The sequence below is a fragment of the Eucalyptus grandis genome, chromosome 2 (assembly GCF_016545825.1).
Source record: "Eucalyptus grandis isolate ANBG69807.140 chromosome 2, ASM1654582v1, whole genome shotgun sequence".
NCBI lineage: Eukaryota > Viridiplantae > Streptophyta > Magnoliopsida > Myrtales > Myrtaceae > Eucalyptus > Eucalyptus grandis.
Window position 1 is genome coordinate 6,769,289 of NC_052613.1, and position 26,727 is coordinate 6,796,015.

The 26,727-nt window shown below is 37.9% G+C and overlaps 2 protein-coding genes across 3 annotated transcripts; one reads left to right on the forward strand and one right to left on the reverse strand.

Annotated features, from left to right (window-relative positions):
• The first annotated feature begins 5,335 nt into the window (after positions 1 to 5,335).
• LOC104419972 (dnaJ homolog subfamily C member 16) lies at positions 5,336 to 21,790 on the forward strand. The gene is given in 22 exon segments (XM_010031821.3): positions 5,336 to 5,434; positions 5,914 to 6,040; positions 6,199 to 6,268; positions 6,437 to 6,479; positions 7,904 to 7,981; positions 8,099 to 8,183; positions 8,312 to 8,391; positions 9,794 to 9,851; positions 10,588 to 10,698; positions 11,838 to 11,895; positions 12,063 to 12,159; positions 14,351 to 14,386; positions 15,277 to 15,413; positions 15,533 to 15,603; positions 16,334 to 16,387; positions 17,336 to 17,395; positions 17,398 to 17,477; positions 18,865 to 19,005; positions 19,668 to 19,901; positions 20,002 to 20,061; positions 20,695 to 20,991; positions 21,235 to 21,790. Coding segments are annotated over 21 exon segments (2,106 nt in total). The 5' UTR covers positions 5,336 to 5,434; the 3' UTR covers positions 21,364 to 21,790.
• A 428-nt stretch (positions 21,791 to 22,218) lies between these two features.
• Positions 22,219 to 25,476, reverse strand: LOC104419982 (galactoside 2-alpha-L-fucosyltransferase). 2 transcript variants are annotated; one of them, XM_010031833.3, is made up of 2 exons: positions 25,023 to 25,476; positions 22,219 to 24,299 (listed from the first exon to the last, which is right to left on the reverse strand). In XM_010031833.3, the coding sequence occupies exons 1-2, from the start codon at positions 25,342 to 25,344 to the stop codon at positions 22,840 to 22,842; spliced, it is 1,782 nt and encodes a 593-aa protein (XP_010030135.2). In that variant the 5' UTR covers positions 25,345 to 25,476; the 3' UTR covers positions 22,219 to 22,839. The 2 variants fall into 2 exon arrangements, with proteins under 2 accessions (XP_010030135.2, XP_010030144.2); XM_010031842.3 differs by having other exon boundaries at positions 22,219 to 24,296; positions 25,023 to 25,475.
• Positions 25,477 to 26,727: the final 1,251 nt, after the last annotated feature.

The window sequence follows — 26,727 nt, forward strand, 5'->3', positions numbered from 1 at the left end:
GCGCATGATAAAATTTTTACTTATCTATTTCTCTGTTTCTTTATTTCCCGGAGTAAGTTTGGAACAGAAATCCGTTTGATAACACAATTTGATTTTTCTATTATTGAAATAGCTTTCTATTCCATAAATAGATTTGAATAAAAATCAAAATTAAAATTTTTAATTTCTCAATTTCTGAAATAGAAATTGAGAAATTAATTTCTAGCCAAAAATCAATTTCTATTCCAAAATTTTGTCATGCGCACCTTACCTTAGTGGTCGTTGGAAGAGGGAAATGGAGAATTCAAATCCTCACCTTCTTAGGGACTAGAGAGAGGATGATTTATCTTCGGATATGGATTTCGACTCCCATGCCCCGCAAAGAAGTAAGGTAAAAGAGCAAGAGTTAGAGCAAAAATAGAGTAAGACCAACATAATAAAAATAAAAATAAGGCCCAATTTTGTTTTAAGATGTTTTCTTAAAAATAATCGCTTGTATCTTTTGATATTTAAATAATGAAAAATATTTCCATCATCAACAACAACTTACGTCTAAACATTTTTATGGATGGTGGAAATATTTCTCATTCATTTATTTTTTGAATGATCTGAGAGATCATTTTTTTAGGGCAAAACTATGAAAAATCTAAAGATGGTATACCTATGACAAATTTACCAAAAACTATTTGTTGACAATAAAAAAAAAAAAACTCAAACTAATACACCTGTGACAAATTTAACCTCCATTGGATTCTATTAAATTTTATTATCAAATTACTAAATTGAATGATACATAACAATTAGCAGATGTACCAATTTGAGGTTTTACCATTTGTTTGTCACTTGTGTTTAGTTTGATGGTTTTTCATGGTATTAATCTAATTTAGTAGAAGATATATTTGTTACAAATATATCAATTTGGGGTTTTTTGTAGTAAAAAAATTAGTTTAGAATAAATTTGTCACAAATATACAAATTTGGAGTTATTCTTGATCAAATTATTAGTTTTTGGTAAATTTGTCATACTTGTACCAATTCGGCATTTTTCGTAATATTAATTCTTTTTTGAAAATGTTTTCAAAATAGTTATTTTTCGTGAAATGAATCGCACCCTAAAATACTTGCTAATCGAGATTATGTAGACACCTATTTTCGTTCTTATTGGCCACCAAACCAAGAATTTAATTAGAGGCGAGCTAGATAGATGACATACTTATAATGATCTTTTGTCACCTTCTTATGTACTCTCTCTTTCTAGTTAGTAGAGTAGTCCTCCATCTTAACCAATTGACCTCTGATAGCAGGGGGTTTTGGCATTATCATAAAGACTTTGATCATATATATTGAATGAATTATTGGATATAGTTTTTTTTCGACTCAATTATTGGATATAGTTAAGGCTTTTCCATAAAAATAGGGTTAGTATCATTAGAACTCTCAAATCAATATTTTATGACACATTTATTTCAAATTAATTTTCATCTCATAAGAAATGTTGAACTAATACCATGCGACATAGCTATTCTAAATTAACTTTCTTCTCATAAAAAAAAAAAACACCAAAATGGTATTAGTGACTCAAATCTACTATCTTTAAGCATTTTGTTCAAAATTCTCTTACAAATGCATACATGACAAATGACCATGATGGATTTGACGTGAGAAATTCATGTGTGTTCACATACATGCATTTTGACCGAAGAAAATTTTGGATTAGAAGTAATAATATATAATTTTTCGTGAGACAAAAATTACATGCATCATAGAACGCCAATCTAAAATTATTTGCGAAACAAAAATTAGTTTAAAAAAATATATCGAGATATTCTCCAACAATTGTGGAGACAATGAATTTGAGTTTCATTCCTGCATTTTTAAGTTTGAAAGCAAATCATTAGGTGAATGATTTTCAATATTATGAAAATTCTAAAATATTGTGCAATTAAATTATCATGAGTGCTTAATAAGCAAGATGTAGAGGGAAAAAAAAAAACAAAACTTATTTAAAAATACCTGTTATAAATTTTATAAATTTATATTTTCTGTAAGTCAAATTAGATGGAGTTAATAGAAATACCTAATTTAACAATTGCATTTCTTGTAAATTTAACAACTTAATTATATTTTCCTAATAGATTTGGGGGCTCTCCTCTCGATATGATTATCCTAATTTGTTTTATATATCTCATAGAGGAAAATCTTTTTTTTTAAAAAAAGAAAAAAGAAAGAGGTTGCGTGTGTCAGTGGGGGTCTCCACTCCCCCGGGTCATAATCAGGTGCGGCGTGGCCCACGGGTTGGGGCCTTGGGTGACGTCAGATTCGGACGGGGGGAGGATGAGTTCGGCCTCTCTAACGGTCGACGCGTCCGCGAGCTTGTTGGGCCCCACCCCTGGCGATTCCCGCGCTACCGCGACGCGCGGTTCCCGAGGCGCTGGCGTCACCCACCCCCACGAAAGCGACGCCCACCTATGGCATGCCGCCACGTGGAAACGGTTCGGTCCCCCGGGCCCCCCCTGACAGCCGTGGCGTGACCGCTGCCTCTCCGGAAAAAGCCGAGAAAGAGAGAGAATGACTTTCAAGACCTTAAAAGAAAGGAAGGAGATTCTCTCTCTAATGTTCCCGTTAATGCGCATTAATGAAGAAGAGATAAGAGCTACAAAAAAAAAAAAATCTCTTTATCGAATTAATCACATCCATTGAATTTACAATGTACTCACTTAGGTCCACAATATGAACAGCCGATATGTTTTTTCGAGTTCAATTTTATCGATGATTGAGCCGGCACTGATTAGGATTTTGAAAATCCTTGTTTAGATTTGTTGGCTATTAGAAAGCCATCAAGTAGGCAAATAAAAAGTGACGAGGAGTTGCCCTTGAGGGCATAATTGCATAATCAATCTCGTTCATTTCACATCTTACTTTAGGTATTGTTTAGGTCGTAATGTGCTCCAATAGGCTGTCAGATCTACAATCGCCTCTAATTTAAATATCAACAAGTGTCGGTCCTCGTTGCAAAGCTTCCAGTACCACGTCACCTCGTCTTATCAGTTATTCAAGTCAAAAAAGTAGCTATGTAGGATACGGAACGCATAGATTATAAATCATACTTGACTAAAGCAATTTTTTTTTTTTTTTTTTGGGGGTGGGGGAGAAGATGCTCAGTTGTTTTGTACCCCCTTTCGTTAATTATTGGTAATGTATAAAGTATGATGCCGCGCAAGAATGTCCTTTTGGTGAAAGTTGGAGGAAGGTGGTGGCCACAAGCTTTTACGGAAATTCCTGCGTAATTAAAACTAGAAAAAATGAGATTACAATTGCGCAATCGAATCCAATCGATTGTCACCCTCGAACAATAATGCTTTTAATTTAATTATTTTTATTATTATTATAAAATAAAATAAAAAGAGAGAAGAGAAGAAAGAGAAGGAACGTGAATGTCGTGCAACTTGCAATTAATAGAAGATATTCCATCCCGTGTCCTTTTCAATAGGATAATTTAGAAAAATCAATTTGACCAAAGCCAAATTATCAAATACTACAGTGTTTTCATGAATTAAATATTAGGGATATCCCAAATTCTAAATAAATACGGATAGAATAAAAGGTACCGGTCAAATTTTCTTCGAACTTGATTACCGCTGCGAATCACGTCGAATTATCTTAATAAATTAAAGGTCGAGTCCACTTTCCCACGCATGCATACGTCCATTCTTTATTTGATGCGAATCTCGATCCGCTGATTCTCCCTCGAGCAGTCTAGAGATTTTGTCGAGAACAATGCATGTCATTCACTTCGATATCAACGACGATCACTTCCTGTCCTCATCGAATCAGCCACTACCTAATTTTTCATCGGGAGTTAACCCGATCGGATTAAATCGCGAGACCCTCGAAACCCCACATGTCGCGACCTCCGCCAGTCCTCCTAGGGGCCACATTTCAAACCGGCATCATTCTCTCAATCAAAAGGGGGGGCGAAGGAGAGCGATTGATGCGTACCATTAGGGAAGGCGTTGGCCAGCAATGAATGGCGTTTCCCAAAGGATGATAAGGTCACGTACCATGAAGTCAAACAATCTAATCTTATCTTTCTTTGCCATTTTTACATAAAGTTCCATCATCGCCTTCGAAAGAGGGATCTAATAGGGTGCAAAAAAAGAGGGCTCGGCCCCTACATTAATTTACCCTTTCCGATTCCTAAAGTAGGATCTAGAGCACATTTTTCCCCACCTTATTTTCCTCCAAATAGAACAAATTCTGGATCGATTGTACTTTCCCAATTTATTGCTAACTTTAGTCGAATTGACGTGACGTCGTTGCTCGCACAAATCTTACTAAGCACGCGAATCGATGGGCCAATCGAGTCGCGTTAGTATTTCCTATTGATGAGATGCTAAGTATTTTTATTATAATGAATTTTCGGTACAAAGAAGTATTTATTCTTTTTATAATCGAATAATCGAATGATCTAGGGAGACGTACATAGGAGGGGCGCTCACCCACCCTCGAGTTTGAATTCTAAGTCGGTCACTAATGATCTGTCCGTGTGCAATTCCACGACCTATCATGCTTGAGCTATAACAGTTTGATTGTAAATGGACGTACCTAGAAAAACATTTGTATGCAAAAAAAAAAAAAAAAAAAGCTCGGGCCACAGATTTTCAACTTGGACCCACTTGAAAACTATGTAGCATGGGCATGTCGGGACAACAAGTTAGTACTGACCGCGAGCTCGGCCTGCCCCTTGATCAGGTCTAATATCAAACTCTTCGAAGCAAGAAGGTAGAAGCATTCATGGGCCTTGAAGCCCATTTCCCACAACCCATATTGCCAGTCAATCTTAGGTTTATTTATTTATTCATTTTGGCAATTTTTTTTTTTGTTTCATATCAATTAATGAAAGATCGGACCTAAGTATATCCTAAAACTACTTCGCCTGAACTCTTATATATAAAATCTCCAGAGTAATTCCACCTAGGTAGGGAAGAAAAAGATTTACCTAAGAACTTGAGGAGCCTTAGGTGGGTAGTATTTGGAAGTGGCTACCGCTTGTTAGTCTAGTTTAGTAGCCACCCACGCCTTGGATGATAAGGTGGAACTTGCAAGGGTTTCTTGTGGGTCGGCCTGTGCTTCGCACAATATCTGAAAATCGACTTATTGGCCTAATACCCCTGGTTTCCAAACACTATGCCGCCAGCCCTTTGATCAAGTCTAGTGTCGAACCTTCGAAGCTAATAGCTAAAAACATTCATGGGCCGTGAGGCCCAATTTCCACAGGCCCATATTGATAGTCAATGACTCATTTTTAGGTTTTTTTTTTTTAAAAAATTTTTGTGGCCATCTTTTGTTACGTAGCAAATAATGAAAGAGATCTGTTTCCTCGTATTACGGCCAGCCGGCCTGCGCTCCTTGTCTCTCTCATTCTCTTCCTGCTGCTACGGCGAAGTGGCCCAAGGTCAGTCCCTGGTTCTTGAATTCGTCTTCTTCCTTCGCGTTCGAGCCTTGTTTTTGCCCTGTCTTCGTCGAGCAATTCGATTCCGTGAACCCATCACGAACCCGCTTTCGTTTTGGCCATGGTTGGAGGTGTAATTGCACTGTGAACGCTCAGCGTGCGGACTTCGGTATTCAAGTTTGGTTTTTTCGCTAGTTTCGATGCTCTGCGCGGCGGAATGAGATGTGGGCTGATTTGGTTTTTGCAATTCGATGTCGAATGAGTGTTTTAGCTTCAATGCGTATGTGGGTTGGTCATGGTGGAGAGTGTTGATTGAGATTGGTTTGGCTTCCGTTCCTTTATAAAAAGGGTTGATGATGGCGAAACGGAACCTTGCGGGGGCTTTTGACTTAATGTGTGCTGACCATCATTGCCAAAGTAAGTTACCTGCCGAGGGCTAGAAGGAGTTTTGACTGTGAGTGCGACTTTGTTCGTGGTTGCAGATGGCGAGGGTCTCTTCAATGTTGACGACGGTGAAAGCGTACTCGGTTCCGCTGATGCTCTTAATTGGAGCCATGCTGTATCAGCTCGTCATTATTCCCAACACGTTCCCTGAATCTCACTATGATGGTATGTCCGCTCGCTACTTGATCTGCCAATATATGGGAATTGGGAAGCATTCATTGTGTTTGCTTTGAGGATTTCATGCAATTGATCTAGCTGTAGTAATGAGTTTTTATCAGAGGTTATCTGATTTCTCTTCTGTTTCTGGGGTTCGAAAATTGTAGTTTTGGGCTTGAAGAGACATAGTTCTATTGAGGAAGTAGATGAGGCGTATGAGAAGCTTGTCTTATCTGGGTCAGTTTTAGTTTCTTTAAGTTGATTCAATTCCTGGTATTGTTTACTTCTTTTATTGCGCCTGTGTTTTTTTAATTATGATGGACGTTCATAATGTGTATCAATAACAATTTTGGTCATTTACAACCCTATGCAACTTCATCGTTTTGGCCACCATAATGATCTCAGGAATTTAGATGGGGAATCGCGAAAGTCATCTGACTTTATAAAGGTCAGCTCATTATTTGATGCAATATGCTTCTACTATTTAAGCCTTCACTCGAATTGCCTCTGTGCCTCTTCGATCAATTTTGGAGCCATGGCAAAACCATCCTATAACTTTTTTGTTCAATATCAACTAACTTCCTGTGATGCTGTTGATCAATGGGTACCGGTAGCTTTTCATTGCTTTGTACAAATACAACCAACATGCTTCCTAAGTCACTGATTACGAAATTAGAGACTTTAGAAAGATTGACTATGGGAGCATGTGGCCTGAAATCCTTCCCTTTAATCTTTTGTTATGATGCCATCTCTTTGTCCAGAAAGAAGGTTTAGAATGATTTTCATCCTGATTTTGCTTTACAACAAGGAATAACTGGCAAGATGTACTTAGTTGGCAACAACAATGTTTACTCGTGTGTCAGTTCTCTGGAATGTTCTATTATCAATGCGTTTACCTCTTTGGGTGTCTTAGAATGCTAGAATCACCAACAACATGCGTAGATTATGTGTCTCCTCTAGAGTGTGGTGCCTTATCCCTTTGAAATATGATCACAACCTTGCTCCTTCTATCCATATGTTATGTGGTGAGTGAATAGATTTCTAAGTGTTTTGACAAAAAGAATTATCTTTCTGCAACTTTAAAGGGTTCATTGTGTAGGCTTCTCTCAAAACAGACAGGGAATTTCTTATGGTCCTACTAGTCTCCACATCCTTTTTCCTCTTTCTGAAAGTTGTGAACAGTTGTTAACTCTGAGTTGCCTTTGGAAATAATTCTTTCATCGCCAAAACTAATGCCCTCTTCTGCAAAAGTTTTCTGTTGATGGCATAAACGTATGTCTTGAACTGAAATGACTGCAATCAGGGGTATTTCTTTCAATGTTAATTTGGAGTGTGGCAAAACTTCACCATGTTTGTTCTTGGATATCACTTTTTGTTGCTGAAATTTTCATATACAAAACATAGTGTCCATCTTTCTAGACTAAATTTCAGACAAGTTTGCTCTTCCCCACCAATTTTTCATTTTTTGTGGACTTTGACTTTTTGGTACTTTGCCAAAAAAGGTGGTGGTTGCTTCATGTTTCCCACTACAATTTCATGGTCAACTTAATCGTATTAATCTTTAATTGCCCCTTTTCTTTAGCCCTGTCAATTTATTTGCCTTTGAGTCGTATTGCTCTTTTTTGGAGACTTTATCATGCAATGGATCCACAATTTCTCCATTAGTCTTGAACTAGCAGTTACGGTGGAATACTAGTGGCAAAATATTCTCTCATGAAGTTCTAACCTATCTACATATGTGAATTTTCTTGTCTTCTCTTTTGTTTTTCCATCCTGTTTTCTCTCATCTGCAGGATTATTCGGGTCCTGTTTCCATTGCCATTGAGTTTCCAGTTCACAAATATAGACCCCATTTCATTTCATGCTTTGCAGATTCGTTATGCTTATGAGCTGCTGACCAATCCCATTTGGAAAAGAAATTATGACATGTTTGGCATTGAAGAGCAACATGTGAGTGGTATTTCTTAGTGATACTGATAGATGTGTTGTGTGTAAATTTTCATACACTATTTATCTACTGGAGAATACACGTAGATGGAGTACGACATCTAACTTTTTTGTCTGCAGGATGTGATTGAAAAGGCCAAACAGCAATATGCTGGGAAAAGCTATTCTGAAGTGCAACTTCCGTTACTAGATGCTGCTGCTTCTGGTGAGTAAAAATATATATTGTGATTTCTTGGTCATCCTTTTTTGGATTTAGATCGGAAGTGGTTATAAACTTATGCTTACACCAAGCATTGATTGAGCTTACAGACAATTTCTTCCTTTTCTGATCAGACACTGGAGACGAAGCTTTTAATGCCATTACCTTAAAGGATGTTCTTACGTCTAAAATTGACAGCCCATGGCTATTCATGGTACAACTGCTGCTATCTACATCTTATCTGGGCTTTTAATCCAGACTTCTTTTTATATAGTACTCACAATTTCTCTTGGTGCATCTCTTTTCCATTGTTGTTTTAGATTTTGTGGTTTCTGTGAAATAAGGACAATTTCATTTTAAATGCATTCTTCCGTCTGCTCAGGCAGTTCTCTCTCTCTCTCTCTCTCTCTCTCTCTCTTGGGGGGGGGGGGGGTGTTCTTGTGGTGCAGGAGGGAGGGAAGAGCAATCGATTGCAAATTGTTGCACCAAGTAACTGAGAACCATCAATAGGACTGGCCTTATATACTCTGTTAGACAAAATTAAAGAAAAGAGAAGCAGCCTATGCTATTGTTGTTATAATATTATATATGTTGTCAAAATTATTCCGTGGGCCCAGGGCTTTGATATAGTTTGTTTTATGAGTTGATAAAGAAAATTGATAATACAGGTTAGCTAATTGATATGTTTGCTCAAATTCTAGATACTACTGATTTGTTGATAGAATAACAACAATGATAAAACCATAGAGATTCTTGCATTTAATGAAATGGGAGAACATTGTTGATTGGTTGAGTTGTAGTTGATGAAAATGGTAAACCTGTAGAGCTATTAATCATCTATGATGAATTTGGTGGAGGAAGATAGGGCTTCACTTGGTGCCAACACGTGCGAAAATCAGGCAAGACCCAAAAGACAGCTCAATTATAGGATTCCTATGTGAAGCATTTAAATTATGGTCAAGAGTGACAGAAAGAGCATGAAGGATGCCTTAATTGGATTGTCCATACGAGGTGCACTTATTTTACAAGTTACCTATCAATTAAAGTATCTCAAGCTGATGAACCTTGCATTTCAGTTGGAGGGTCCCTCTAGTTGCAAAATTTTAGAAGATTGATAGTGGCCAGTTGATAAGCTGGGTTGTAATTTTTAGGGACCTTTGTGCATTATTTATGTTAGAATGTAAGTATTATTATGCCTTATTCTTAGAGCTTAAAATTTTATAATAGTGGGCAGAGTTCCAGAGAGTTTTTACATTGTATCAGGGTTGGATATCCTGAATTCAATTTTCTTAAGGCTCCTTTATTTGCCTCCCATTTAATTTCCATGCTTAAGTATTAAGCCAAAGTCCAACCTATGTACGAGGGGGAGTGTTAAAATATTTGCATATCAAACCATTCTTTCATCTAATAGTATAAGCATTTTCAGAATTGTTGAGAGTGGTTCCACAAAAATTTAATATTGAGGGACTTAAATTGAACCATAAACAAACCAAAACCACAATATTTGTGATGTTTGCATGTTTTTATGCTTGTCGCGTGTTTTTCCATTTTGTACTATATTTTCCTCTCATCTCATGTAGTCCGGCAAATAATTTACTTAAAGCATTTCATTCTAGATATACTCATCTGGGAGCAGGTGTTGTGCTCATCGCTTTGGCATCTGGAAAAGAATAGGTACGTTCCTAATTCATAAGAATTCACTGTTAAGTCTTAGTCTCCTAGTTCTCAAATTTTGTTTATCGTTTCTCTAGATAATTGGCTGCTGAGTTGTTTGGTACTTATACATGATATTTAATTAATGTGGATGCATTATTCTGTTGTAAACTTGTAAATGCAGTTTCAGAAAAAATTGCTACACTTTTCTTCTTAAATCCTGAACTCTTCCATTATGTGCAAGCCCATCACTCTTCCTATCAATGAAGTGCTTGTTGGGTCATTTGCTTTTGTGCTATTCATGCGCAGAGTCATCTTCTTATCGCTAGTTGTTATTTAAAAAAGTAGAATACTTGCAACCGATATCAATTCATGTTCATGTTGAGAGAAAAAATTGCTTTCACATAATTCTGACAATTTACCTCTTAAAGTCTTGAATTTAAGTCTAGATCTGTTGTTTTTTATTTTCCTTCTCTAGGTCTTCATTCATATGTACAATTTTCAAAGTTTTGGCCTATAGTACAAAAAAAAGTGGGAATGCTTCCGGTCATGCTAAACTTTTTTTCTCACAATGCAATATGAGCACTCAAAAGTTGTTGAAATTATTAGGATTAAAGAGATTCAGAGTAAATTTTATGCTGAAGCAAACAGAATTTTCAGTAATGGTAGCTGCTTCACATCTTGTGATCATTATGATGACTAAAGAATTATCACTTTTGTTTCACTCTGTGCTTTCCCTTTATCCTGTTACATTCAGCTGCTCTGTTGGATGGAGTTGCAAATACCGGTGCGGTGGAACTTGGTGAAGTTCAACTTGCAGCATATCTTGCTGAGAGAAAACCAACAGGACAGTTGTTTTACAGGAATGGTAAGATATTTGGATGTATCTCTATTAGTTTTGAATTTGGTTGTGTTGGATAGAAATCTTTTGGACCATGTGGAAGGTAATATCTAGCATGTCACCAAAATAAAGAAGCCCTTGATTTTTCTCTTTACGTATCAAACAGAAAAAAAAGGAAGGTTTGTGATTGCCATTATATCAAAAGTTGATTTCAGCAACATACTGTGTGAAGGTGATTGCACAACCATTTAAATTGTTGGAGAGCAGCGACTTTTAGATTTTATATTGCGAGTCAGCATCCCCCCTCACATGAAGGTTGCTAGGACAACGGAGGCCTTAAGCATGTGAAACACAATGTGTAAATGAAAAAAATTGATTAAATCCATTATATAAATAAAGGAAACTGAAGGGAGAGAATGAAAAATTAAACTCGAGACCTCTGGTGTGATTTATATTTATTCTTAAATGGAATAACACATTCCAAAAGCCTGTTTGTGTCCACAAACTAGACATTAGGTTTTCCTTTGATCCTAGGAAATTATTAGAGGACATCTACCAATGCACCTATGCTTGCTTCTCATAGAATTCTCCCTGTGTTGACTTCATGGATAAAGTGTCTAAAAAGCTGGCAGCTGGCGACGTAAACCCGGACCCGGGGTGATGCTAGCGTGGGGACCCACCTCCCACGGCGCCGCACTTAAGTCACGCAAATGCGACCACGGTGACTCGAACTCCCCCCAACTGGAAGAGTGGGGAATGCCCGAACCAACGCGTTCACAGCGGGGTGGGTATACCTTGTTTTATAGTTATAGGGGCCAAGATCTAAAAATGCTCTTTATTTTCCCTAAATGCCATGGGTTTCCTATGGATGGGAAGACCAAAAATAGTCTCGTATTTATCTTTTCAATTGGTGGATTGGGTTGAATCAAACCATCATTGGCATCCATCTAGTATGCGTTATTTAGATGAGGAATGCAATATGCTTTGATATTCATTTGTCACAAATTTTAAGCAATCAAGAAGCAAGACAGGAATGTGTTAAGCTTATTTCTTTATGCAAGGTTTTTTTCTTATCTTTTCACTTGTATTTCTATCCAGTAAAGAGAGTAATAAAGACGACATTGCACTCAATTTGCTTTGTGATTAATTTGAGAAATTTACTGCAGGTATTCCTTCAGTTGTTGCTTTTCCACCTCAATGTAGAAATGTAGACTGTCTAGTTAGGTGAGTTTCACCATCTAGCCCATTTTTTGCGTTAAGCTTTGATTTCTGAGTGTTTGTGTTGGTGGTGGAAATGCCTCTCCGATGGAGGGGCTATGACTACAAGTTCTTCTATTTCTTCTAAATGGGAAGAGAGGCATGAGTAGAAATTACCTCGGAATTTTTCATAGGTTTGAAGGAGAATTAACTACGGATGCAGTGACCGATTGGTTTGCAACGGCCATACTCAGTTTACCTCGCATTCGATACTACTCTAAGGAATCACTTGTAAGTTACAGATTCCTTATCAGTTCTTATTCATGTTGACAGTGTGCATGTTCTGTTTTCTGTCGTCACTTTTGCAGAAAAAGATTATGCTATCTGTAGGAAGAGAAGACAATGTTTTGCCTGCATCTTCATTTATTATCATGGTTGTTATTCTATAACATTTGTGGTACAAAGCGCTGTTGAATAAGTTGAGCAAGCCAGATCCAGATCCAGATTCTTTTGATAGAAACAACTTATGATCCATCTCTATTTTTACTTTACTTAGCTTGCTGACTTCATGTACCTCACTGATGTTTTGATAAAAATGCAAACTAAACAAAGTATGATTGGCGGAGCAAAACACTTATTTGAGAAAGAAATTACCAATCACATATATGGAACTAGTTGTCTTCAATCGTTTCCTTATTAATCTGCTTATAGTTTATAAGTATTATCTGTTGCAATCAAAGGCAGTATATACAGTTTAGTTATCACTATCCAATTGCAAAATCAACCTATGCTCTTTGAGTTCCCATTCTTTGCCCTTTGATTCTCTATTCTCTATCTCTAGTCAACTTACCTTTCCATATCAAACCACAGTCAGCTGTTTGCTTTAAATAGTCCCATCCATCCATGTAGCTAAGGAAAGAAGGTCCATCTCTAGTCATCCTAAATACAAAATAATAGCTTCTTTTACAAAAGTTTTTTCATGTGTATTATTATCCCTTGTCATTTTATTAGTTATTTTCAAATTGGTTTCCCTCCTCGGTCAATGTATCAATCAGGCCCCATGAACTGGCCCTATACAACCTTATCATTTTATCAAAAACTAGTTTAAGTATTTTAATGGTGTAAAGGAATATATAAAAATTCTCTTGTGCTTATCCCTAATTTCTTTATTGTTGCTCAATGAACTTTTAATGGCCTAATGGAAACCTTGAATCAGGTTAAAATTCAAGATTGTGCCTGCAAGAATTTTGAATCCGTAAAAATAAGGTTAAATTTCTAGATTTTTTATCTATCTGAACTTTTCTTCAACTGCAAAGAAAGAGCTCCATTGTTTTTAAGTAAGCATTTAAGAACTTTGGTCGTTTTTAAAAATTGGGACCCATTCGATTGCCTTTCATCCTAAAGTTGGAAAAAGAAAATAGTGCAGAGGCGAAAGATCACATGCTGATCTCTTCCTTTGTCTTCCTTCTTTAATTCTGTTTTGTTCGGGGAATGAGAAACAGAGAAATCGAAACGGAAATTTTGTCAGAAATTTCATTTAATCGGTTACATACATTGATCTGTCTATCTTTTTTTTTTTTTTTACATATTGGGGGGGGGGGGTTTGATGGGTTGAGTTGGGGTATAGATACAGGTAGATGGTTTGACACTAAAGTTCTTGTTAAAAAATATCCTAGGTGCACTTCTTGGGGTAAAAAATATGCGAGATATATATGGTGGGCCTGGGCCTCTCTTCCAACAGTTCTATACTTTTGGGGACAATGGTTATTTGATATGGTCTCTAAGCTTTGGGTCACTCCCTGTTGTTTTGATTCTGGTTGTTACTCCTTGCTTTGTTGTTTGATGTGGTACATCTATGTCCTAAGTTTCATGTGTAAGTTCTGGCTTATACTTGAGATGGAATGTTGATACGGTATGGCCAATGGGCATGTTTTCAGGCAGTATAAGCCTTCGTTGAAATGGTAGTCTTAACTATAATGTCGTGCTTTATTCTTTTCTTTGGGTTCTTGCAGATCTTGTACTTGTTCTAAATGTTGGAGTTATGCTTTTTAACATAGTATGTTACCCTTGTGATAAACTACTCCTGCGAAAGAGAGAGAACGTCAGGACCTTATACAGTCCTAAGTTTTTCATATTACTACTCTCATCGGAGGAGAAAATTATTATGCAACTTATGTCATAAAAAATCCTTAACTCTCTTTAAACTCTTCATAACTAGGAGTATGTATGATCATTCCACATCTCCACAGGTTAATATTCTAGTGTTCAGATTCAACATTTTTTGATCAGTCTCCATGTATGTTTTAACAAGATATGTCACATCAGATACCAGATATCTCTCTGCTTTTCTCATTCACTTCTTCTTATTCTTCTTCTTCTTTTTAATTAACAACTAAGATTAAAGTGTTTCACGCATTCACCTAGTTGCTTGTTATGATTGTTTCTTGCTTCCTTCACTTAATGGTGGGAAATATACTTGCAGGGACAAGCTTTTATCGCAAAGACCAGCCCTCATAAGGTACTAGGTTGATCCTACAAGTTGGGAATGTGTATTAATTTTTTCACCTGATTTTACACCGAGTTAGTGATCTTGAGCAACCATTTAGTATAACTGATCAACTGTACCTTTGACGGTGAAGCTTGAAGTGATTGGAGAAAGTGGTTCATGTACCTTAAAATCAGCCAGCTTTTCTGTCCGAAAAAGAAAAAGCATGACAGCTTGTCATGCAAGCCTATCAATTTGTTCTTTATGCATAATTAGGTGTGCACTTTTGGCAAATACAATCTTCATGCTTCTCTCTTCCATTGATGGTACATTCGTTTTCTCATTATAATATGGAGAAAATGCAGACCCTCTATTCATCAAGAAAGAATGCTTATTTTTCTTTTGTTAAGATAAATTTATCCAAGCAGCAATCAACTGAATTTTAATGGCTGCATTAAACGTTGTCTCCCAACTTTTAAAGCTCCAATATCTCTGATTCTATCTGCTGTGAAATTTCTTACACAGCTAAACACTGTTTTTTGTTTTGACTTTGGGGGTCAGCTATTTCATGCAGTTGCATAACGAGTTCAGCCATGATGTAACATTTGGCCAGATGTCTATATCATGCATTGACCTTGTGGTCATTTATGGGTGGAGGTCGGGACTTGTAGCTTAAGATCAAAGGCTCGATCCCTTGAGAAAGCCAAAAAAGAAAAAGAAAAAGAGAGAACTATATTATTTGGCACATATGAACCTTTATCAATCATGAAAAGTGATTGGCCTATTGATGGTACTCTTGCAAAGATTGAGATTCCTGCATTACCCCTCCCCCTATTACCTATAAAAGGAAATCAATTGTTCGTATAACTTAATTTATGTAACTTACATTTGTACAATTTAAAACGTTGCACATTTCCTTGTAGGTAAAGGTTATTTTCTTCTCAAAAACGGGGGAACGTGCTACTCCGTTTGTGCGAGTTGCTGCTAAGAATTATTGGGCTTATGCATCGTTTGCTTTTATACTGTGGACGGAAGAGGAATCTTCCTTTTGGTGGAATACGTAAGTTGAAAAGGATTGGTTTTCCCTTAGATGATGTACCTTAATTTGTTGCTTTAGTTTGCTTCCATCAGTAGCATAAGTTGCTGATAGAATTTTTGCTTTTCTAATTTTGATGCTAGGTTTGAGGTGGAATCTGCACCTGCTATCGTAATTTTGAAAGATCCTGGCGTCAAGCCTGTTGTACACCATGGTATTCCATATTTTGCTGAATATAGATAAGGTTGATTAGATGGCAATTTTTTCCATTTTCTTCAGGGTGGGAGATGCAATTCTTTCCCATCCAATCTGATGGGATCCCTGCTCTCTATTTCATTTATAGACAAAAAAAGATTGTGCAAATGTAGTCTTTTGACACTTTTATTCCTGTCAGAGCTTGAGTAGTCCCCGATACATACAACACTAAATTATATTGGCGGTTCTCAGATGAGATAATCACAATGACCTTGGTGCCCCTAAAGAGGAGCTAACTTTTACATTGAGAATGAAAAGAATTGCACTTGCATTTTCCACTTTGAATGCCAATGAAAATGGTTGTTATCATCACATTGTAAAGATGTCCTCTGTATGCCAAATCACAAATTTTCTGAAGGCTGTCTGAAACCAAGCGCTGCATGTTGCTTTTGTTCTGAAACCAAGTGCTGCATGTTGCTTTTGAGTGGCAAAAAAATAATCTCCTGCTACTTTCTAAGAACAGATGTATGCCCAGGATTTTGCTAATTTTCTACATGTTGCAATGATTAGGCCCAAATAGACAGATTTTTCCATTCATAAATATTCCACAGCAAAGTTAGGCTTGCATTTTTCATTTAGAAAAGTTTACACCCTTTCTATGAAACAGGGTTGTCTTTTCTTTTTTTTTAATCTGTTTCTACTACAGACAAAAGAATTTGTTTGACAATTAACACCGTGGGAACTTGCAGGACCAGTCAACAACTCTTGGTTTTCCAATATGATAGAACAGAACAAACATCAAGGTGATGCAAGGGTTCTATGATTATTGGTTTTCTCATTATGTCTGATGAAAGTTGCTGCCTCCCTGCTGTACTATATGATTGGACTTTGTATAGTCTGAAGGAGTATGTGACATTGACTTGCACGATTGTTAATTGAATGGTATGGTATGGCATGAGAGTGGAGACTCTTGGAGCTAAAACGAGATAGTAAATTGGTACCCTATTTAATGGTACCAAAAAGTTCGACAAATTTTTCCTTTGTTTAGGAACTTTCCCTTCTTTTTTTCTGTGATTTCTTGCATCCACTTTTGTGAAATAGAATATTTTGTCAGCTGGATTAATGAAGGTTAATGTTTCCGAGTTCCTAGAATTTCGAGTACAATAAGTTGGACACGGTTATCCCTTGCGATTTTGGTAATTATGTGCATCTATTTTGGTTTGGTTTTTCTAAAATACAATCTGGTTGCACATGAATAGTTATGCAGTGTAATTAGTTTTATTCTGTAGTTTGTCTTTTTTTACTTGGAAATTAATTTTCAAGGGTATAATTAATCAATTAAGCTGCAAACAGGAACTGTTAATGGTTGACTATGTGAACTGGTATCATGTTGAAGTAGCCCTTCCTGCCAACCCCATTTCTAATGTAAAGACTCATTACCTTGACAGGATGTTGATAGAAAGAATTTATGTAGCAGTTGTTCAAAATTCTTTAATAATGACCTCCTGTACTCTGGGCATCTTAGGAGGTAGTTGCAACTTGCATGGGGCAGATTGATCATTGATAGTATACTTTTATTTGGCTGATGGGCTATCTTGTCATGATGAAACTAAGGATATGAAGGCATTTAATTTGAATTGTTGGGATTAGAATGAGTCAAAAGAGCACAAAATTAACCAAAAAAAAAATTTTTTATTTTTTTTTGAAAAATGGGGAATTCCTCTTTAAAATGTGCAATTCCATATTTGCAGAACTTCCTCAACTGAGGACTGTAACATCGCATGAACTGGGTTGCGATGCCAGAGGTTATTCCCAGCTGGAGTTAATGTGGAATCATGGTACTGTGTGATACTTGCGGGGAGGCTCAGTCGGGAGCTAAATGAAATGCGCCGAGTAAGCATCCCTTGTTTCTCAGATGAATTAAGTATACTTTATATTTTGCTTCTAAGCTTTAATTACAACATCAACATATGTGATTTAAGCATAAGGTTTTGATGCAAATACACAAATTGGATAGGATCTAAATAGTTTCACATTCTGCTTACCTTTCATTTTCATCCATTCATATTTTCTTCATCAAATATCTATATGCTTGCTTCTAGCGATCGCTTGTAGGTTCTGTGTTGTAGACCCTTTTTTAATTGAAGCAAGACTGCACAGCTGTGCTTCTGAGATCCCTTGTGGATATAACCCTCCAGCAGGGACCAGAGTTGACTCCCTCTTGTTCTTGCAGAAGACATGGATAAATGGGCAAGCAGTGGGGTCCATTCCTTCTCCTTAATCCAATTGTGATAATTTTCAAAGAACCCCAGTACTTTTTCCATTTCGAATTTGGAGCTAGTTTCCTGAAAAAGTTTAGCTTTCTCAAGTTCTAAGTCAATCATTCCTCTGCCATGATTTGTTTTGTCTATTTGTCAGATGCTTTCATTTGAATCTGTTAAAATGAATATTTCTCAGCAGACGTGGCAAGAATTCGTGTTTTCTTTAAATAAGTAGTGTTCACTTTAATCTCTCTTGACTTTTTGCATGGCTGTTACCCTTTTGTTGTTTTAAAACAGCCACTACTTGAATCTGCTTTTATTTCCTTTTTTTCTCAGAGAAGCTATTTGTACATAGCTTCCAGAGACATCCCTGCTCAGCAAGTGAGGTCAATATTTTCTCCTTTGACGCCACTGCTGGCCAAAACTAAGGCTTAAACAAAGTACTGCTCTACTGATTTGCAGCAAAGTTCTTATGAGACAAAGATCTGATTGAGATAATTCTGTCTCACATTTTCATAACATGTTGAATGAAAGAACTCTTGAAAGATAAAGCTTCAATGTCCTCACCAGTAAATCATGTTCTGAATGGTTGGCAAGTCCCTGAATATTGAGGGCCAAGGCAAGGCAAAGGAAATGGTTAACTAATGTAGTTGGTTGAGAAACCTTTGTCTCTTTGAGCGGACATGTCAAGATTTTAGTGTGCTTACATTGGCAGGAAGAGGAGATGAGCTGCTGGTTTTGTGGTGCCATGCATTTTGTGATGTGGCATTAAATATTCTTGAATAGTTTATCTCAGCCAATGTGTTAATTGTCTCTGAAAGGCCTGAAATGAATTTTCCAAAAACAATTTCATGTACACATAAAGTTTCACAACCTTTTGATATTGTTTTCTAGCAAAAAAGCTTAAATCTTAATTTTTAATAGTTTATCTGGAATTACTAAATAAGATTTTATCTGTGGCAGTTCCTTCCCTGATCATCTTTTCAATTTGGCAATTGCAAAATTTCACACCTTGACAGACTATGTGCAGGATCCAAGAAACGTTATCTAGTGATGGTGAGTTGAGTTCAACTGACAATGAGGAATCCCCGATACATGCAGCTGTTGCATTGAAAGAAAAGCGGCTCACTTTTACATGGCTTAATGGGGAATCCCAGCAAGTGAGTTTGTCTTTATTTGTTTGCAGTCATTTGTTATTTCGTTTTTATGTTTTCTTGTTTAGAGTATGGTCAACTTACGATTGACATGTTCAATGCATGTATTATGCCCATCTCGGAAATCCTTAAATTTTGAATACAAAAGATTTTGGTTGTCCTTATCTCTATATGGTCACCTAGCTAATGGATGTGCCTAACAGAGTTGTTGGCACTCATAGTTATTTGTGCAGAACGAAGTTTCAATTTTTTATCCACATAATGCCATGGAAAATTTGGATGGTTCTCAGAGGATTCGTATATGATGCACTCATTTAGGCAGGTTGAATTTGTTGGAAATGGCTCCTGGTATGTAGGAACAACCATAAGCAGAAGTATACTGCAGTCTATAGAGTTGTTACACTGAATACCTTACATCTTATGGCATGTCAGAAGTGGAAAAGCTGGTCTCATAACTTTAGCAAAAATGAATACTTTGAAAGCATCCATGTCACCACCCATTTGTTGGGGATGTTTCTCAACATGTAACATTACAGATAGTATGTAGACGTAGGCAGAATCTGTTTGATTGTAAATTATGCTATTCCCACTCGCCACAACTCGGTGGACAACAGCTGTGATAATTGTTGATGGGTCAACCACTAATATCGCCTATTTTTTCTTCCCAGAAATATTGCTTATTTTATCTTCAATCAGAAACCAGCTATGATACATGTGGACCTAGACAAGACGTTGCTGATGTGCCTAGGTTGTTCATTGTACGTTACAAGAGAAACTCAACAGAGGAAAACACTGCGGTTAAGAAAAACCCCAGAAATATGTGGGATGCATTGCTAAATGAGGATGTGGATCCTGCAGCACAGCTTGTTGCAAGGTACAATGGCTCCAACGAAATTCCCGAGGTACAAATATCTTTATGTTGTGGTGGGATTGTCCGTCATATTGTCACTTGGTGAGCTCCATTTCTTTTCGCTTAATATAATGTTGTCTGTGCCTGTGCAGATTATTAAATGGATTGCCAATATAGTAAAGGATGGTGACTCCAGAGATCTCCCATTCTATGTAAGCAACCTTCTCTTACACATAGGCATTATTATAATGATGTAGTTGATTGGAGATTTGGGATTTGATGCCTAATTATACCATTTTTTTTTATCTCTTTCTGTTTTAGCGTCCTATCATGTCATTAAGGCACCTTTTAATTATTCTCCTTTATCTAATTGACAATAGGTACATCTCAGCTCCTGCAACTTCACTTTAGAACATGCAATATAGATCTACTTCTACTTGGCCCCATTGAGTATTTTTCATTTTTAAAGAAGTCTCTTTGATAGTTGATTTTGAAAAGCCAGGCAATCATGCCCTTCAAATTTGCTATCGTGAGAGTTTAATAACTTAATTTTGTCTGAGAAACTAATAGAATTCAGTCATTTGGAATTGTATCTGTTAACCAAAAAACACTAATGCATGACATCTGGTTTCAGGATCAATTTTTTCATTTTTTCTGCTGCCATGATATTTGTCAGGCTACCTCATTACCATGCATGAGACCCATGTATTTACATGTCGATTATGGGGTGCAAACATCGCAAATTGCCCACCTCATCTGACCAAATTTAATTTCATCAGAAGTTCTAATGAATATCCTTGGCTCAATGTATGTACACCTTTTCAATGTTCTCAATGCATCTTCAGAGAACAAAGACTCCTGAGCTTGTTCCTGAGGACGAAGAACCCATGTTTTTAAAAGGTGCTCAGAACATCTTATCCAAGGGTACAGGAATGAAGCAGAAGATCCATGGATTTGTGAGAGGATTTTATGATCGCCTGGGAGATCCTAGGATCGGTCCATACTTGCTTTTAGGAGCATTGCTGTCCTTTGGTGCCATATGGCTGCGTAGAAGTCAACCAAGTCGGCCAAGTCAACCAGATCAATCAGAACAGCCGAGTCAGCCAAGTCAACCAGATCAATCAGAACAGCCAAGCACGAAGGTAAGCTCCTGAAATCAATTTGTTCTTTCAGCAATCAAAAAAGCCAACCCATCATCTTGAATTGTATTATTCTATTCTGTTTGGAGATGTTATGAACTATTATGGTCACCATATATTCATTATCTTGGAAGACGAACTTGGTCATCAAGTCAGAGCTATATAATTGGATGCAGCCATGGTGGCTGATATAAGATATAAATTCTCAAGTCTCATTTTACACATACTTGTACAATATCTCTGCAGGCGGAAGCTAGAACTAGACGCAGAGCACGACAGAGAACGACTTCAAAAAAAGATGCCCCTTCTTCAATTACTGATGTGGAACCTAAAGATGCTTACCAAATGCCACTTTCGGATCCTGATTCTGAGTAGTCAAGATGCTTAATCTCAGCAATCGGAGTGGTCAGATTTGAACATACAAGAAAGTTTAACTTGTTCACCACACGAGACAGCATACCTGGGGAGGCAAGCGACGATCATTGCTGGTCTTAGCTTCACTTTTGAGGATCAAAACGACCTTATCTTATGAAGGAAAGTACATGTGATGGATGAACTCCTTGCACTTGCCTTGTTCATTCTTTGCTCCACAACTTTTGTTTGCACAAGCATAGATGCTAAATCATTGCCCTTTGTTGGACCGAATTTGTTAATTGCCCTAAGCTATTGATCCAATATTAGTGCACTCGAATAATGGAATTATTGCAGAAGTTGCCATTTTTAATTCGCTTCAGTCTGGATGAATTCTGGTGAAGTGTTAAAAACTTAAGACATAGTTGCTTTCATTTTAAGTGCTCTCTCATGTGAAAAGTGATCCTGAATTTTTTTTTTAAAAAGTGCTTGAATATTTGCTTTAACCCCCAATCAGTTGACTTGCTATGGAGTGATTGCTAGTGCAGGTGTTTGAGGAGACGGTATTTTTTGTGATTGGTAGATCATGAGATAGTGACAGGTGATGCCACCGACCGATTAAAAGTCACATAAGTTATGTCAAGTAGGATGAAATTCATGACACACGAACAAAGATGATCATTGCAACCGTGTTGTATCCATAAGATAGAAAGTTTCCCTTGCTTGATGGGTTGCCTATCAGCATTACAATATAGTATGCAGGAAGCCAATGAAAATCCAGGATAACTTACAGGTTATAGCCTATTTACGTGCATCCAGCGGAAAAATTGCATCTTCGACAGAGGAGTTGCTAACGAGTTTCATTTGCAAAACTGCCAATCCCAGGAAAATTTATTATTCATATGCATAGTTTACAAGAGAACAAGAGATTTGAGATGACAAAACTACCCAAAATTCAGACATGGGACAATTGACATTTAACAATGGTGCGCATGGGTACAGATTCTCGCAAACAATTGCTCTGTAAGAGCAACCAAATTCGCTATATAAAAGAAGGATAATATGCATACAAAATTACACTGCTCGAAAAAATGTATTTGAATTCTACATAAATGCCCGCATTCCTCTCATTTGAAACTCTTTATGAACCATCTCTTATCCTCGTAAAAACCCTCTTTTAGCAGCAGTCGCCACTTTCTCAACCGGAGCAGCATTTATTCATGGGATATTCGGCAAGAGCCGTTAACGAACTGCTTTGCTAGCAAACAGAGGTCTTCCAGAGATCAATTTTTCCGCGATTGGAGCACTTGATAAGACTTCCAACTGCGGATCATGTTCCAGACTCATTTACCAAACTCATAAAATTCTCTTGCCCAGAATGTTCGCCCATTTTCGAAGGACTAGTACCACATGAAAGTGTTGCCGCTTCCCAGGAACATCTGCAATTATAATGGCTGAGTACTACTAAATGAATACACTTAAAATGCAAAAATGCATCTATCAATTATCATGAGGATTGACGAGCTTAAGGCCCCAGCTCATGTCCTCGCAATGCCTCACATGGGGTACCAAGTCACCGGTGTCGACCCCTCGCCTAGCTTTGCAGTCATAAAATGGAGGCGCGTGAAAACAAGGCTCCATTGACATTGCTCTGCGGCAGGGTGGGTCAGGAGCTGTTCGATTCTCAGGCTTGTAGAGGATCCATGGCTTTAAACCTCCAAGACCTTGAGCCACGTAACCAAAAGTTGACCAAGAGCTCGTGATCAACACATCGGTCAAACTCAACAAGTACATCTCTGCCCATGCCTTCCTATTGTGCATTTCCTTCTCGGTCTGTTGATATTCCTCATGACTCGGCTGCACAATACTAACTGCCTCTCCAGTGGTTGTCGGGTAATGCCAGTATATATCTCTTATCCTCTCAAAATAACCAGGCGATAAAGATGTCACCAGCACGGCTTTTGATTTCCGATTCAAGGATGAAACCTCTGGAGATCCTTCCTTGATTGTCCTTGGTAGCAGATTTTCCCTCACAGTACAAGCTAGGATCTGGTCCAGAACATGCTGAAATGGACCAACTCCAGTATCAAAGACTCGGATCTGGATCCCAATCCTTTCATCTGCTTTAGCTAAATAAGCTTGATAATATCTTCTAATGAGTCCCCATACAGAATTTGTAGGGTGGAAAAGATATTGCCCCAAGAAATGGAAAACGTTTTCCCTTTCTGGGAAGAGGTTGTCCAATTCTTGCTCAAACGAAGGGATCAAGAAGAGAGATGGAACAAAGTAATTGTCTGTCCTCATGATCAACCAGGGTATGCTCTGAAGAAAAGACTGGTCTTCATCGCAGAAGAAAAGCTTATCATGATCATTGTAATCGTGGACAAGATGGAGATACGTGAAAGAGGGTGTCTCCAACTTACTTAAGGAGTTATTGGTTAACATCTTTCCATAACAGTGTGGAGAGTTTTGGTTGAGGCCATTGAATTGGTCTTTAAGGGGAAAATCCGAAGGAAGAAACCATGAAACCTCTGGAAACGGCTCACAGAAGAGATCAGTCATATCAACTCCAGGGTCAACAAGAAGAACACGGTTCGTGAGAAGCGCATAGAGAAATGCTGAAGCTAGAGTCAATATCCTATTCCCCAATCCACTAAAGGAAATCCAAACAACATAGTTACAGTCTGAAGTTCCCAATGGATGGCCAGATTTGAGCATTTCCAAGGTTCTCTTGTAGGACTTGGAATGAGGTCCACATCGCTTATGGAGAGGTTCATAGCCTCGTAATCTAGAGATAAGATAAGAAGAAGGTTTGTGCTTTGACTCCTTGCGGAATAAAACTGATTGGTATCGACTGAGGCAAGATCCTTCATCAAACCCAGCAGCAAGCAAGCCACCGAGAAACTCATTCTTTTTCTCCTCCACAGTCTGAGATGCAGCTTCATTGGAACTAGTGGCTTCTAGGAAGAAAGAGAAAAGCTGTGAGTGTGGTTAGACAACAGAGAAGGGCAACTCGACCATCTCCAACTATGAATTGCAGTGCAGATTGTTGAAAAGGAAAGGCTGCTAAAAACTCATTTTGGACGTACAATTTATTTAATCAATCATTTCCATCCATAAAATCCAGATGGGTCACGAACATTATGCAAACACTAATCTGACATGCTCAGTGACATAAGATAACATGATCAGAGAAGTAGAGGGAAGCACTTGGAAGTAAAGTCCACATGAGCTATCTGCAACCACTAAATTTTACCAAGCAGAGTGCTCACTCAAATGCAAACTATGTCAAATCTAGTATGGAGTTTCATTGCTAGTAAAAAAAGCTAGTCAACATGGACATGACATAACTATGATTGTCTGACTACACTAAATCAGATGCCAGAGTCCCACTAGAAATTTCCAGCAACTACCAACAATGAATCTTTACACGCCGCACAATTGAGGTACTAGATGACGGATGCTGGAGAAGCAACATAAGAACAACAAAATGCAATTACTGCAGCAAAAAATGGCGCTTCTTGGAAATCATTCGCCAAGATTTCATCAGCCACAGGGAGGCTCAAGCCAAACCCATCTCCACAAGCAACATCAGTGACGAGTGAGTGAAACCCAGATGCTCATGCCTAGCGACACGCAAAACCCAGATCCAATGCTCAGCAAAACGACCACCAAGTCCGTACCTTTAGGTGCCGTAACTTCGCGAACTCCCCCTTCCGCAGGAACCCCGTTCGTGGGCGGGTCCCTGAGCACCACCGCCACGGAGAACACGACCGACGTGGCCATCAAGCAAGCGACGAACACGCCCATGACCCGTATCGGGCCGAGCCACCGGGGTTTCCTGTCCGGATCTCGCGGGACGATCGGCGCATCCGGGTCGGACGGCTTCGACGGCTCGTCGGCGTCGCCGGCGGCTCTACCGGGCCTCCTCATTTGGCTCCGGGCGAGAAAGGGAGGCAACCCGTTTCTCCCTACGCGGCTCTGGAAGTGGAGAAGAAGTTGCATGTCGGGTTCATCGTCGGGTGGTGCTGCGGCGGCGGCGGAAGTTGCAGGTGCGGAGGAGCTTGGAGGAAGAAGATGAAGAAGCGGACTTTCTTGGAAGAGTTGAAAAAATGGAGAAGGAAAAGAAGACTTTTCGGTGCAATAAATGTTCTAATGTCCTTATCATGCTCATATCAAATAAAATAATTATGGGAATTTTTTTTGACGTCTTAGTTTGGTTGTAATTCTTTTTTATAAGATAGAGATCCAAACTTTTTCAGCTCGATTAATCTCTAATCTCTAAATATGCATTCGAATCATTTCATTTATACATATCAGATGACCATTTGTGCTTGCAGTTTATTAGCAGAAGATCAAACCATTATTTGAGCTAGTGAAATGACGAGTGAAATCAGAGTTCGTAAGTCCTAAATCTTATGTATTAAATGTAATTAAATTTTAAATTTTTTTTATTAATTCAATTAAATCTTAAACTTTTATTGAAAATTGCATTTGAGCCCTAAACCCTTCCATTGGTTCAATTAAATTCTAAATCTTCATTGAAAAATGCAATAAGTCGTAAACATTATAATGGAAACTTAAGAATGTTACTTAAAGAATTTCAGACATTATTCATTTACAAAAGAATTAAAGAGTGCTTGAGAAAGTCGAAAGAGTTGGGATTTGATCTATTTGGTACTCAATAAATAGGAATCCTATCAACTGTTCCCTATCACTAGCCCTAGCAGTGTCAACTATATCCTAATCGAATCGAATCGAACCAAATATCTTGTATGTTTTTGATTTGGGTAGTAAGTCAATATATTTGTATAATTTGATGGTTGGGGTTATCACCCCTGGCTACCCCGACCTTAGTACATGTTTCCATGTTTGAGTAACAAGTTCCTCCAATTGCCAGTCCATCCTTAGTACATGTTGCGGGGAATTCTGTCTTGAGATTCACGCGTGAATCCTGGCAACGAGGGAGAGAGGATGTGGTTCCACATGAGCAACATGTGATGTGAATGAGATCTCACTACATTGCCCAATGGGAGAGATTAATGAAATGCCATACCATCGCATGTCACGAGGACATGGGCCGACAGTAAATGACCGCACATCATAGAAACAAGCTGGCAATGAGCCCGCTAAAATGTTACGGGTTAACCCAAGTTAGACCTTTACAAGACCATGAAGCCAAATGTCGAGAATATGTCTCGAGTTGAGTCCCAGAAGAAAATTCAAGTAAAAATTTCGAATTTGAACAGACCTTGTGGTTTGATGTCCGAACAAGTAAGATGTCGCTGGCTTGTAAGAAACCCGGGATCCAATCGCTAATTCAAAGTTATCCTATAAAGTTTGTACATGCACTGTGACACTACAAATGTTTTTGCAATACAAAATGCC

Excerpts from the sequence above, each read along its gene's own strand:
- LOC104419982 (XM_010031833.3), bottom strand. The coding sequence starts at position 25,344 with ATGCAACTTCTTCTCCACTTCCAGAGCCGCGTAGGGAGAAACGGGTTG. Across the intron at positions 24,300-25,022 it reads CGAAGTTACGGCACCTAAAG|AAGCCACTAGTTCCAATGAA; the intron begins GTACGGACTTGG and ends CTTTCTTCCTAG.